Here is a 12,577-nt window from a genome sequence, read left to right on the forward strand (position 1 = left end):
ATCTGTAGACCAGGCTGGCCTCCAATTCAGAGATCTGCCTGCCTTTGTCTTCCAAGTGCTGGGATTAAAGGCATGTGCCACCTCCATCTGGCAACAGGGACTCTTAAGCCCCTCGTATTTCTGGACTACTGCCACCCACAACCTGTGGATCAAGAGAGCATTATGGTGCCAGGCAGTGGTGGCACAGGCCTTTAATACCAACATTCAGGAGGCAGAGGCAAGTGGATCTTTGAGTTCTAGGCCAGTCAAGGCTATGCAGGGAATGGATGCTTACTGAAAGGGGAGCCATGTCTACTTGGATACAACAGCATGACCATCACTGAACTTGGATTTGAGAGTTTTCTTGAAGTGACCACAGGCAAATGTGAACCCATGTCTGGGTGTGAAGCTTTGGGGTGTCATTCCCACAGGTCCTGGGGCATAGGAAGTGGGAACACACTCCTCATGGCAGTCGTCACAGGCACAAAAGAGGTGCTGGGCAGCAGGAAGGCTCAGCCAGGCAGGATATGGTGGGAAGGGTGCACTGGGGATATTAAGGCAGCTGTGATGAGGACTCTGAACAGCTGGAGAGCTGTGGGCAGGATTAAGGGGCAGAACAAATGGGGTGGAACCCAAGAGACTGATACTAGAAGGCCACCTGTTCATCATCACCTCCAGTTGGGCTCTTGCTCATGTGAAGGCCTTGTGGATCTGCAGTGAGCACTAGTTCTGGTTTTCAAAGACCCTTGCAGTAGCTTCTGGTATGAGATAGCCCCTCTCCCAGGTTTCTGCCTCCAGACAGACACTATCCCCACCCCAGCTGTGCCCAGGACACACCAGCCCATGCACATATTATGAAGTGTTTGGAGTCCTCTTTTTCTCCTGCCTGGGTAAAGTCCTCAACAACTGACTGGCTTCCAGTTCCTAGGAACTTAACAATGAGTCACCCTGGGACCACACTGGGTCTGGAGGAAGGACAGAAGGGGTTCCTGGCAACAGCAGGAACAAGATGCTGGGCAGGAGAGCATTAGGACTTTAATACACAGCACAACACTTGTGACAACAGGGTGGCCAGAGATGTATGCCAGAACATTTCACAGTCCCAGGATGGCCGATCTGAAAGCAGACTTCGTGTTTCCAGAGTATTCAGTAGTACGGCCGCCTGGGGTTGTTCTGTGGGAGACCAAAGATCAAAAGTAATAGTGTTAGTGGGAAACTGCAGGTCCTCCCTCCAGAACCTTCTAGGTAGCAGAGCTGATACTCTTTGGGGGGCTAGGGCAGGGACTTAGCTGTCACCTCCCCACCACCAGCAGGGAGTCAGGGAGGCACACACCAGGGGGTTGGGCCGGAATCGGTAGGCCAGCATCATCCTCTTGCGGAAGGCCTCATACTCATCATCTTCCTTGGAGAGCTCAGCTGGGCGGTCAATTCCAAAGCCAGCTCCATCTACTGTGGTGGCACCCCTGTGGAAAGCCAGCAGTCATAAGTAGGGCCCAGGATGAGACAGATAGGGAAGGACTACAGGGTGCTGGGGTGGGGACTAGTGGCAGGGCTCAGCAGCCCTGGGAGAGGTCCTAGATCCACCCAAACTTGGGTCAACCAGCCTTGAGATCACGCAGCAGTGCGGGGAGCAAGGCTTCACACCTGGGACAGTTCTCACTAGTTTCTGGAAACTTAAGTGTCCATTTGTGTGCTCCCTGGCAGCACTCACTTGTTCACTGGGTTCTTGATGCCCTGGCCCTCGGTGCCCAGCCCCTCGCCCTCCTTCCAGCCCATCTTCATGAGCATCTGGTAGCCAATGTTCTCCACTGTCAGCTTGAACTCCTTGTACTCCGAGTAGTCTGGCTCTCGGCCCTCCTGCAACAGAAGAGAGGAAGTTGCCAGCCATGGGGACTGCAGCTGTCTCTGCAGTAGGGCCCCAACTCTGGCTTCAATGCCTGCCCCACCTGCTCTTAGCCTCAGGCCAGACTGGGACCACCCATGTGCCCCACTCCCACCAGTGGCAGACTTCACTGAAACAAATCAGGCTCTTCCTGCCATCTCCAAGAGGCAGTCAAGTCAAAAGGGGCAAGGTGATGATCGACGGTCCCATTGGGACATTAACAGCTTATTGGCAAAGAATAGCTCATGTTCTAAAAACAATTTGTTCCGAATACCCAGCCAAACAGACGTAGCTATGGAATACAAAGAGAGCCCAATTTTTGTCACAGCAGCCCACTGGTTCTCAAGACCACCAGAGGAAGAACAGCATGCAAGGTGGTGCCTCCCAGCACTTGGGTGCCAGAGGTAGGATGACAAAAGATCAAGGCCAGCCTGGTCTACACAGCGAGTCAGGACTACATAGCAACACCCACCCCCCTCTTTGTTTTTTCCGAGACAGGGTTTCTCTATGTAGCCCTGGCTGTCCTGGAACTCACTCTGTAGACCAGGCTGGCCTCTGCCTCCTGAGTGCTGAGATTAAAGACAAGCTCCACCACCACCCAGCAAGACCCTGTCTTGAAAACAAACAAACAAACAAAGATAGAAAGAAAGAAAAGGAAGGAAGGAGCGAGTGGGTCCTCTGAAGTATTTCCACTCCACTGTTTGTTAATTCCCTACCTGCCAGCGCTTACTATGGCACATCAGCTTCCCCAGGTCTGAGCCCAGGGCTCACCTTCAGGGCCTTGAAGGTCTCCATGAACTTCTCCAGCTCATCAGGGGGCAGGAAGTCACCAATGAAGTGCTTGCCCCGACCCATCTGTGTTAGCTGCTCTGCCCACTCTGCCCAGAGAAGAGGGAAAATAAATGGTGAGGGATGAGGTGGTAGGAGATACCAATGTTGCCCTTTCTTGACTTGCGACCTTGCCCAGTGTTCCACACAAAGACCAGTGATTGCTCATAGAGGCTCACCCCCTTACTGAGGAAACAGAGTCAGAGGTAGCATCTCTGGACCATGTGCCATGGCCAGGTGGTGCAGATAAATGGGGTCCACCCCTCCCTCATGCCCTGCATACCCCGTGTCTTGTCCATCTCCATGCGCCGCAGCTGGTGCTCCCAGGTGCCCAGTTCGCTGTCCACCTCCTCATCACTGTCGTAGCCATGCTGGTGTTGCTGTAGTGCCTTTTCCCACAGCAGCTGCATGTCCTGCATGGCACGCTTGTGCTGCATAATCATGTCATACATCTGCTGCATCTGCAGAAAGGACAGACAGGGACTTGGTGAGGATGTCTCCTTGCCTAAGAAATTGGGGCAGGACAAGAGCTGCAACCTGTAGCATCCACATGCCAGTACTGAGAGTAGGGACACTCAGCCACAGAGCAAGTACCACAAAAGACATCAGACTGCAGGCCTATGGCAAGGCAGGGCTGGGGGCTCTCAGGCTGTGATCCCACCTGATCTGCCTAGTAAAAGACCCTGTCCTAGATGCTAGAGAGAGCTGGGGAAGGGGAGAATAAATAGAGATCTCTTTACAAGGCACAGTCCAGAGGCATGGGCACTGCCCTAATGCTGGTTCTGGGGACTTGCCTGTCATGAACTCCTCAGGCAGCACTCATACATGGATACACAGTGGCACTTTACCATGGGGCAGAGCTGAGTCCCCCACTTGTGGCCTTACCTCCTGCTGCTCCTTCAGCTGCTTCTTCTGTGCATCAGACAGCTCTGTGACACCCACCAGGCCCACAGGTTTCCCCTTCTCGTAACCAAGCCCCTTGAGATCCTGAACTAGAGGCAGAAAACAGACGACAGGACAGTAAGAAAGTGGCAATCTTGTGCCAGGGTTCCAGGTACCTGGCGTCAACTCTGCCCACAAAGCCCCAGGCAGGGTTCACAGAACAGGCCCTCTTGTCCTAGATGTGGGCCTGGAGAGGCCCCACGGTGGCGGAGGCTGCCATGTGCACTTGTTGTTCACCTCTTTAGGAAGAGGTCCACTCCAGGAAGGTTTCACAGTCCCTTAGCCACAAATGTTGACACCAGGGATCAGAGAGGGTTCCATAACCCAGGATAGAAACCTGGTCTGAGTCCTCACTCAATACCACACAGTTAACAGTTGACAGGGCAGGGGCCTGGCAAAGGAACAGAAAGGAGCTGAGCTCTGTGCACGTCCAGGGCTACACAGAGAAACCCTGTCTCGAAAAACAAAACAAATCATCAGGGCTGGGGTACTGCCCTTTAGAACTGCCTACCAGGGATAGATGTGGCTCAGGGGGCAGTGTTTGACCAATGTAAATGAAGTCCTGAGTTTCACCCTCAGCAACACACAAGTATATGCAAACATGCGCGCGTGCGAGCACGCACGCGGACACGGACACGGACACGGACACACACACACACACACACACACACACACAACACACAACTCTACACTCGGCTCCTAGTGCACCCTTGATCTTTGCTTGAGAGCTTGTGGGAGCACACAGGAGTGTGGGGACCCATGAGGTGGGAAGAGAACCCCTTCTTCTCTGGCCACTTCACCAATGACAGGCAGAGAATACAACACAGACTACTGTGATGTGACTCTCAGCCTATGGTTTGGAGCCTGTGCAGCTACTCTGGACCACAGCTTAAGTGCCTTCATCTTCAGGACTCAGGATCCGCTGCAGCCAGCAGAAGCACTCAACCTTGAGTGGCAGTCTGTTTCTTAGCTCTTGCCTGGCACTATCCTGGCACTCAGTTTTTCTCCTTGACCTAAGAACTGAAGGCCCTGGGTCTGGAGACTGGCCCTCAGAGCTAGACAGAATGCCCACCCACGGGAACCAGGAAAGCAGCCTTTTCTGTGGGCTGTGCTGGCTGAGAGAAGGGAACCTCAACTAAGAAAGTCAGGCTGTAGCCGGGCGGTGGCGGCGCACATCTTTAATCCCAGCACTTGGGAGGCAGAGGCAGGTGGATCTGAGATTGAGGCCAGCATGGTCTACAGAGTGAGTCCTAGGATAGCCAGAGCTACACAGAGAGACCCTGTCTCAAAAAAAAAAGAAGGAGAGAAAGAAGAAAGCAGGTAAGCAAGCCAGTAAGCAGCAGCACCCTCCACAGCCTCTGCCTCAGCTCCTGCCTGCAGTTACCTGCCCTGTGTGAGCTAGACCCTGTCCTGACTTCCTTCCATGATGAACAGGAGGAATCATAAGCCAAGTAAATCCTTTCTTCCCCAAGTTACTTTTGGTCATAGTGCTTCATCACAGCAATAGTAACCCTGACTAAGACAGGGGCCATCGTCCTGCTAATGTGAGTGACTGGGGTACAGAATGGTAGTGGGTAGGAGAAGAAGCCAGATGGCAGAAGTTCCTCAGCCACTGTCAACTCAATGACAGAAGATCACCCCCACACCCATGTGGGCTTGTGGCAAGACAGACATTTGGCTGTCCCTCAAACTCCTGTGAGGAGGAAAGGTCAGAGGTGATTTACAATCACAATGGTGGCTATGGTAGCTTCTCATCTTGCATTTCCTTAACTTTCTATAACAAAAACATAAGCCATGTGCTTCAAAGCCTAGGACAGAAAATAGTACCATTTGTGTGACCTTGAGTAGAGGCTAACTGCAAATCATGGACACAGACAGGGTGGAAACAGATATGCCCAGGAGACAGTAACTGAGAGCCCTGATATGGTGCTAGAGCTCTGGGTAAGACCTGCTTAAGTAAATAAAGGTCAAGAGACATGCTGAGGAAACACTCCTCACAGAGGAAGGGACAATTATAAATTCACCTACCAAGAACCTCCTAACACATGCTGGAGATGGATCAATGGGTGAAGGAACCTGTCACTAAGGTGATGCCCCAAGTTCCAAAACCAGGACACACATGATGGGAGAAGAGAGCCAACTCCACTGGGTTATCCTATGGCGTTCACATTCCTGCCATGACACACACTTGGTGGTGTACACCTTTAATCCCAGCACTCAAAGGCAGAGAGGCAGGCAGATCTCTGAGTTCAAGGCTTTCTTGGAAAACTGACGAAGAAGATAAGATGCCTGATTCTACCTTTTCTTTTTTTTTTTGGTTTTTCGAGACAGGGTTTCTCTGTGTAGCTTTGCACCTTTCCTGGAACTCACTTGGTAGTCCAGGCTGGCCTCGAACTCACAGAGATCCGCCTGGCTCTGCCTCCCGAGTGCTGGGATTAAAGGCGGGCGCCACCACCGCCCGGCAATTCTACCTTTTCTTTCTTTTTTTTTTTTTGGTTTTTCAAGACAGGTTTTCTCTGTATAGCTTTGTGCCTTTCCTGGAACTCACTCTGTAGCCCAGGCTGGCCTCGAACTCACAGAGATCCTCCTGCCTCTGCCTCCCGAGTGCTGGGATTAAAGGTGTGCGCCACCACCGCCCGGCAATTCTACCTTTTCTTATGCCACATGGTACACAGGTCCTAACCAGAGTGATTAGTTAAGAAAGAAGTCGTGGTGCACATCTTTAACCCCAGAACTTGAGGCAGAAGCAGGTGGAGTCTGAGGTCAGCCTAGTCTACAGAGTGAGTTCCAATACAGCCAGGACTACACAGAGAAACCCAGAGGGGAGGTCAGACTTGCTATCATCAGAAGTCTGACAGACAGAAACCCACTCCAGCCACAGTGGCAAACAAATCATACCAGCACTGGGAGGTAGAGGCAGGAGGATCAGTTCAGTCAGCCTTGGTCACATAGTAAAAATTTGAGACTAGCTTGGTTGTATGAGACCGTCTCAAAAAAGAATGAAGAGCTGAAAAGATGGCTCAGCAGTTAAGAGCACTGGTTGCTCTTCCAGGACCTGGGTTCAATTCCTAGCACCCACATGGTGGCTCCCAACCACCTCTAACTGCAGTCCCAGGGGACCTAATATCTTCTTCTGGTCTCTGTGGGCACCACATACATGTAATATACAGAAATACATGCAGACAAACACCCAAGCACATAAAATAAACAAATGTAAAAAACAAAAAGAATGGAAGCTAGTCATGGTGGTTCACACCTGTCATCTCAGAACTCAGGAGGGCTGGGGCTGTAGCTCAGAGGCTGCCCAGCATGCTCAAGGCCCTGGGTTTGACACTCAGCATCCAAAAACATATATATCAGCCCAGCGGTGGTGGCAGAGGATGCCTTTAATCCCAGCACTCGGGAGGCAGAGGCAGGCAGATATCTATGAGTCTGAGAACAGCCTGGTCTACAGAGTGAGATCCAGGACAGCCAGGGCTACACAGAGAAACCCTGTCTCAGAGAAAAACAAAACAACAACAACAAAAAAATCATTTATCATTATTAGCTTCTTATGTTCTCTATAAAGTTTTTTGTTGGGGAGGCATCTGCACTATGTAGACCTCGATAGCCTGAATCTTACAATGAAGACCAAACTGGCCTCAAACTCAGAGATTCACCGGCCTCTGCCTCCTGAGTGCTGGGATTAAACTATGTGCTACCATGCCCAGCCCTTTATAACCCTTAATCCTATTTCCTCGCCCACCATACACAGCCCCTGGAGCAATGTACTATTGACTACACTTTGCCAAACATGGTAGAATACACCATCCTAGCATCTAGAAGGTAGAGGATCGGGGTCTGGTTATCCTCAGTTACATGAGACTATCTCAAAAACACTAAACCAAAAAACACAATGAGATTGTTTCATACCTACCAGGATAGATATGTATGTATTTATGTATACATGTATGTTTTGAGACAGGGCTGGCCGGGCGGTGGTGGCGCACGCCTTTAATCCCAGCACTCTGGAGGCAGAGCCAGGCGGATCTCTGTGAGTTCGAGGCCAGCCTGGTCTACAGAGTGAGATCCAGGACAGGCATCAAAACTACACAGAGAAATCCTGTCTCAAAAAACAAAAACAGCAACAACAAAAGAGACAGGGCTGGCCTGGAACTTGCAATTGCCCTGAAGTAGCTTTCTGAGTGCTAGGATAACAGGGCTATGCCACTAAGCCTGGCTCCGAATTATGTCACTGTACAAAAGAGGCACTGCCAGGCTGTGGTGGTGCACACCTTTAATTCCAGCACTAGGGAGGCAGAGGCAGGCTGCCAGCCTGGTCTACAAAGTGAGTTCCAGGACAGCCAGAGCTGTAACACAAAGAAACTCTGTCTTTAAAAAAAAAAAAAAAAAAAAAAGAGGCACCAATTTTAGTCATAGGCTTTGGTGTTTGCATGGGTCCTGGACCCAATCCCCACTGAGACTCAGGGCTAGTTCTGGTTGCATGAGTGCCTATACACAAATAGCCCAGAGTATCCAGCCACAGGAGGGAGTGAAATTGTGGCCCATGCTCTGAAATGACCTCTAGGACCAACAAGTCAGGGTAGCCCACCTGACAGAGGTGAAGGCGAGGCATCTATGTCCCTCTGTGCCAGTTCAGCAGGTGGCAGTTCCACTTTGTCCTCTTCAGGCCCCCATCGACTCTTCCGCTTCCTCTTCACAGTGGCCGTGGTGGTGGGCTTCCCAGGGATGGATGGAGTGGGGTTTACAGCAGGTGCTGGGGCCACTGGAGTGGGGCAGGCAGTGATGGGGGGCACAGCCCCTGACAAGGTTTCAGGGGCAGACTTGCGCCGCAGGCTGGGGCTGGGAGCAGGGGCAGGGAAGGAGCCCGTGGAGCCTGCCTTGGCTTTCCGAAACTCCTCCAGCTTCTGCCGATAGTATCTGTACCCTTGGCTGTTGGGATCATAGAGAAAACTGCAAAGAAAAGTGGGGGACAACATAGCTGGGTTGAGACCTGGTCCTGCTTACTGGAGTTAGAGCAGAGCAGGCTATATGCACTCAGGGTTGCTGGAGTCACTGTCCAGTCATGCCTCAGCCAGAGGCAGTATATTGCAAGCCTGTATCAAGGCCCCTTCAGACAGAGTCTCTTGCTGGGATGTGACAGGCACCCTCAGAAACTCCCCACCCAGTAATGACCTTACATCAGAAAATTCTGAACTGTTGGGAGACCTTGGGTACCCCTCCTTCAATTCCAGCCACATCTCCACTGCACCTCCATGTGCTGGGCTTCAGTTCCACCTTGAAGGTAAGTAAGTGGCTTGGGAGCAGAAGCACTCATTCCCTAAGAGCTGTAGACAGATGGGAATGCAGGGGACTGAGACAACAAAGACCTCACCTCTTCTCCACTGCCTGCTTCTCTGACAGGGCAGAATGGAGTGACTTGGCCCAGTGTTCCCAGTTTCATGTGGCAAATACCAAAAAAGACTTCGCTATACGTACACACAGTACAGGGGACTTGGTCCTGGATTGAGGACTGATGATTCATGGTGTGGACCTGTGCCCATGAATCTGGAGCTGGTCCCAGCATAGCTGTACCCCACAAGAGAGCTGTGGTCTTGGAACCCCAGGGGCTGCCTGAAGCCCATTGGTACCTAACTCTCTGTGCTCTGTAGCCATAAGTTTTCTCAAGTCCTGTCCGGCCCTGAGGTCCCTCAGTGGTTTATAAAAGAATCACTCAGAGGCTTAATATTAATTATCAACTGTGTGTCCTATGACAGGCTTCTTGCCTGCTAGCTCTTACAGTTTAACTCAACTCATAACTATTAATCTGTGTATCACTACATGTTCCGTGGCTTTACCTGCATCCCGTTACATGGTGCTCCCAGGATGGCAGTCTGGCATCTCCCCAACTCCACCTTTCTCTTTCCTGTCTCTCTCCTTGGATTTCTCACCTGCCTCTAAGCTGCCTTGTCATAGGTCAAAGTAGCTTATTTATTAACCAATAGGAACAACATATATTCACAGCATATAGAAAGACATCCCCCAGTACTTCACGCCAGTAGGATTTGATGAAGGAGGCAGAGGCAGGAGGATCTCTGTGAGTTTGAGGCGAGCCTGGGCTACAGACAGAGTTCCAGGACCCCTGTCTCAAAAAAAAAAAAAAAAAAAAAAGAAAGAAAGAAAGAAAACGGAATAAACAGAGAGTGCTGGGTAGCTGTGTATGTGCATCTCCTGCCCCAGCAGCCATGCCCCAGGGGTATGTACCTCAAGGTCATAGCAGTGTTTCTAAGGGCAGTGCTTCAGAGCATGGCTCAAACAGCGTCCACTACAGTGCTCAGATGCTCAGTCTCTCCTATAACCGTTGTAGATTTGCACAGAGCCTATACATACATTCTTGAGGGCAGAAATCAGCAGCAAGTGACTGAAAATGCCTTAAACAATGGCAGTGGAGCTGCCCTGGTTGTTCAGGGAAGGACTGTAGTCTGCACACATGGCACTGAGGAAGCATGCCTTTGAATATTTTCACCATGTGGCTTGCAAAATGCTTGGTGGTGCACCAGAGGACACAGGAGCAGATATAAGGCTTCCTTTTGCATGAGCAAGAACCTCCCACAAAGCTCCATAGATTCAGTCTGTGTCCACATGAGCCCTAGGAGACAGCTGGAAGAAGTTTGCTAACACCTGCCACCTGGGGAGGGCAGACCAGGAACACTAGACAATGGTGGTGTCTCCTTTGTATTCCTGGGTCATAGTATAAGCATGACCGAGTATAGGCCACTAGTACAAGAGACAAGGGGTGGAGAGATGGCCCGGGGAATACAAGCACTGGTTTCTCTTAAGCAAGACTCGGGTTCAGTTCCCAGCACCCACATGGCAGCTCACCACTGTCTGTAACTCTAGTTCCACGGGATCTGACACCCTCTTCTGACCTTCATCATATGGAACACATGCAGGTAAACACACATAAAATTCAAAAACAGATTTTTTTTAAAGAGACAAAACTCTGACCTTTAATCTTTGTACTTGGGAGGCAAATGTAGAAGGATTTCTAAGTCTAAAGTCAGTGGTTCTAGACAAGACAGAGCTGCAGAGTCTCCTGCCCCTGTCCCTCCACACCCCTAGGATCACAGTACTTGAGAGGATGAGACAGGAAGATGGAGAGTTCAAGGCTAGCCTGGGAGACAAAGGCAGAGGAGCCTGCCCTTAAATAAAAATGGGAAGCAGTACAAAATGCACACCCCTTAACTTTGGGCTAGAAAGATGGCTCAGCCATTAAGAGCACTGGTTGCTCTTCCAGAGGACTTAGACTCAGTTCCCAGAACCCACATAATGCATCACAATTGTTCTAACTCCAGGCCCAGGAGACAAAACAGCCTCTTAAGGCTCTGCAGGCACTAGGCATGCAAGTGGTACACAGCCATCCATATATGCAAAACACACATACACGTCAAAACAAAACAAAACAAACAAAAACCTGATAGGCGGTGGTGGCGCACGCCTTTAATCCCAGCACTCAGGAAGCAGAGGCAGGTGGGTCTCTGTAACTTTGAGGCCAGCCTGGTTTACAGAGCGAGTTCCAAGACAACCAGGGCTACACAGACAAACCCTCTCTCAAAGAACAAAACCAAACCAAACCAAACCCCAAAGTAAGCACCACCCCCATCCTCTTCGGCTTTTGTTCACACCATGGACTGAAGAATGAAGAACCAACCAAACCTCCTTCCTCTCTAGAAGCCACCAAGCCTAAGGAACACTGACAGCATCCAGAACTGGACAAAGACACCATTTCAATATATGGGACATGCTCCTCAAACCAAACCTCTTTCCTTAGTGTCCTTGCCCCTAAGAACTCAGCATCTGATCTGGGTGTGATGGCTCACGCCTTTAGTCCCAGTACTAAGGAGGCAAAGGCAGATGGATCTCTATGAGTTCGAGGCCAGCCTAGTCTACAGAGCAAGTTCCAGACAGCCAGGGCTACACAGAGAAACCTTGTCTCAAAAAAAAAAAAAAAAAAAAAAAAAAAAAGAAGAAGAAAAAAAGCCAGGCAGTGATGGCACACGCCTTTAATCCCAGCACCCGGGAGGCAGAGGCAGGTGGATCTCTGTGAGTCCGAGGCAAGCCTGGTCTACAGAGTGAATTCCAGAACAGGCTCCAAAGCTATGGAGAAACCCTGTCTTGGAAAACAAAACAAGACAAAACAAACAAACAAAAAAAACACATAAAAAAATAAACAAATAAAATACCAAAAAATAAAAAATGAACTGAGTATGCCAGGAAGTGGCTCACACAGCAAGAGGCCGGCTGCCTTCCAGCAACTGTGCACACATTAGTCTCTGATACTGGCTGTTAGATCTGTGACTAACATTTGTGTTTTACAAGAGCCTTGCTAATCCTCCTGTCTCAGCCTCCTGAATCTGGTTTACTACTACTGCTGTATCCTAATTTCGGATGGCACATCTGACATGCTTTCTGGGGCACAGCTTAGCAATGTGTTGGCTTGCCAAAGGAACATGTCTGACACATGGCTACAAAGGGGTCTTTTCCTGTTGTTTGTTTGAGATAGGATCTCACTATGTAGCCCTGGCTAGCTAGCCTTAAACTCACAGACTCACCTGCCTCTGCTCTCCTTAGTGCTGGAAACAAAGGCTTGCACCACCAGATCCAACTTTCAAAATTTGTTTTTTGTTTTTTGTTTTTGTTTTTGAAGACAGGGTTTCTCTGTGTAGCCTGGCCATCCTGGAACTCTCTAGATCAGGATGGCCTTGAACTCACAGAGATCTGCCTGCCTCGGCCTCCAAAGTTCTCGGATTAAAGGCATACCAACCCTTAGGCTATAAAGTATTTAATCAGGCTACAGGGTGCACAAGGTATGTTGGCCACATTAGGGAGTAATGGGCACACCCTCTAAGACAGGAATGCAAGGAGGTGCCACCTGTCTACCTGGCAAGCTTGGGCTTCATGGCTACC

The 12,577-nt window shown here is 50.3% G+C and overlaps 1 protein-coding gene across 1 annotated transcript in view; it reads right to left on the minus strand.

Annotated features, from left to right (window-relative positions):
- Positions 1-996: 996 nt before the first annotated feature.
- Sugp1 (SURP and G-patch domain containing 1) overlaps positions 997-12,577 on the minus strand; it is a 30,086-nt gene continuing 18,505 nt past the window's right edge. The window contains exons 8-14 of the mRNA XM_052752690.1: positions 8,223-8,584; positions 3,575-3,681; positions 2,973-3,150; positions 2,633-2,739; positions 1,691-1,836; positions 1,313-1,442; positions 997-1,152 (exon numbers count right to left, since the gene is read on the minus strand). Of these exons, the coding sequence (XP_052608650.1) occupies positions 1,126-1,152; positions 1,313-1,442; positions 1,691-1,836; positions 2,633-2,739; positions 2,973-3,150; positions 3,575-3,681; positions 8,223-8,584 (1,057 nt within the window). The 3' untranslated portion in view covers positions 997-1,125. The remainder of the gene's footprint in view (positions 1,153-1,312; positions 1,443-1,690; positions 1,837-2,632; positions 2,740-2,972; positions 3,151-3,574; positions 3,682-8,222; positions 8,585-12,577) is intronic.

This window comes from Peromyscus californicus, unplaced genomic scaffold, assembly GCF_007827085.1.
Source record: "Peromyscus californicus insignis strain IS unplaced genomic scaffold, ASM782708v3 Scaffold_23__1_contigs__length_62951481, whole genome shotgun sequence".
Lineage (NCBI taxonomy): Eukaryota > Metazoa > Chordata > Mammalia > Rodentia > Cricetidae > Peromyscus > Peromyscus californicus.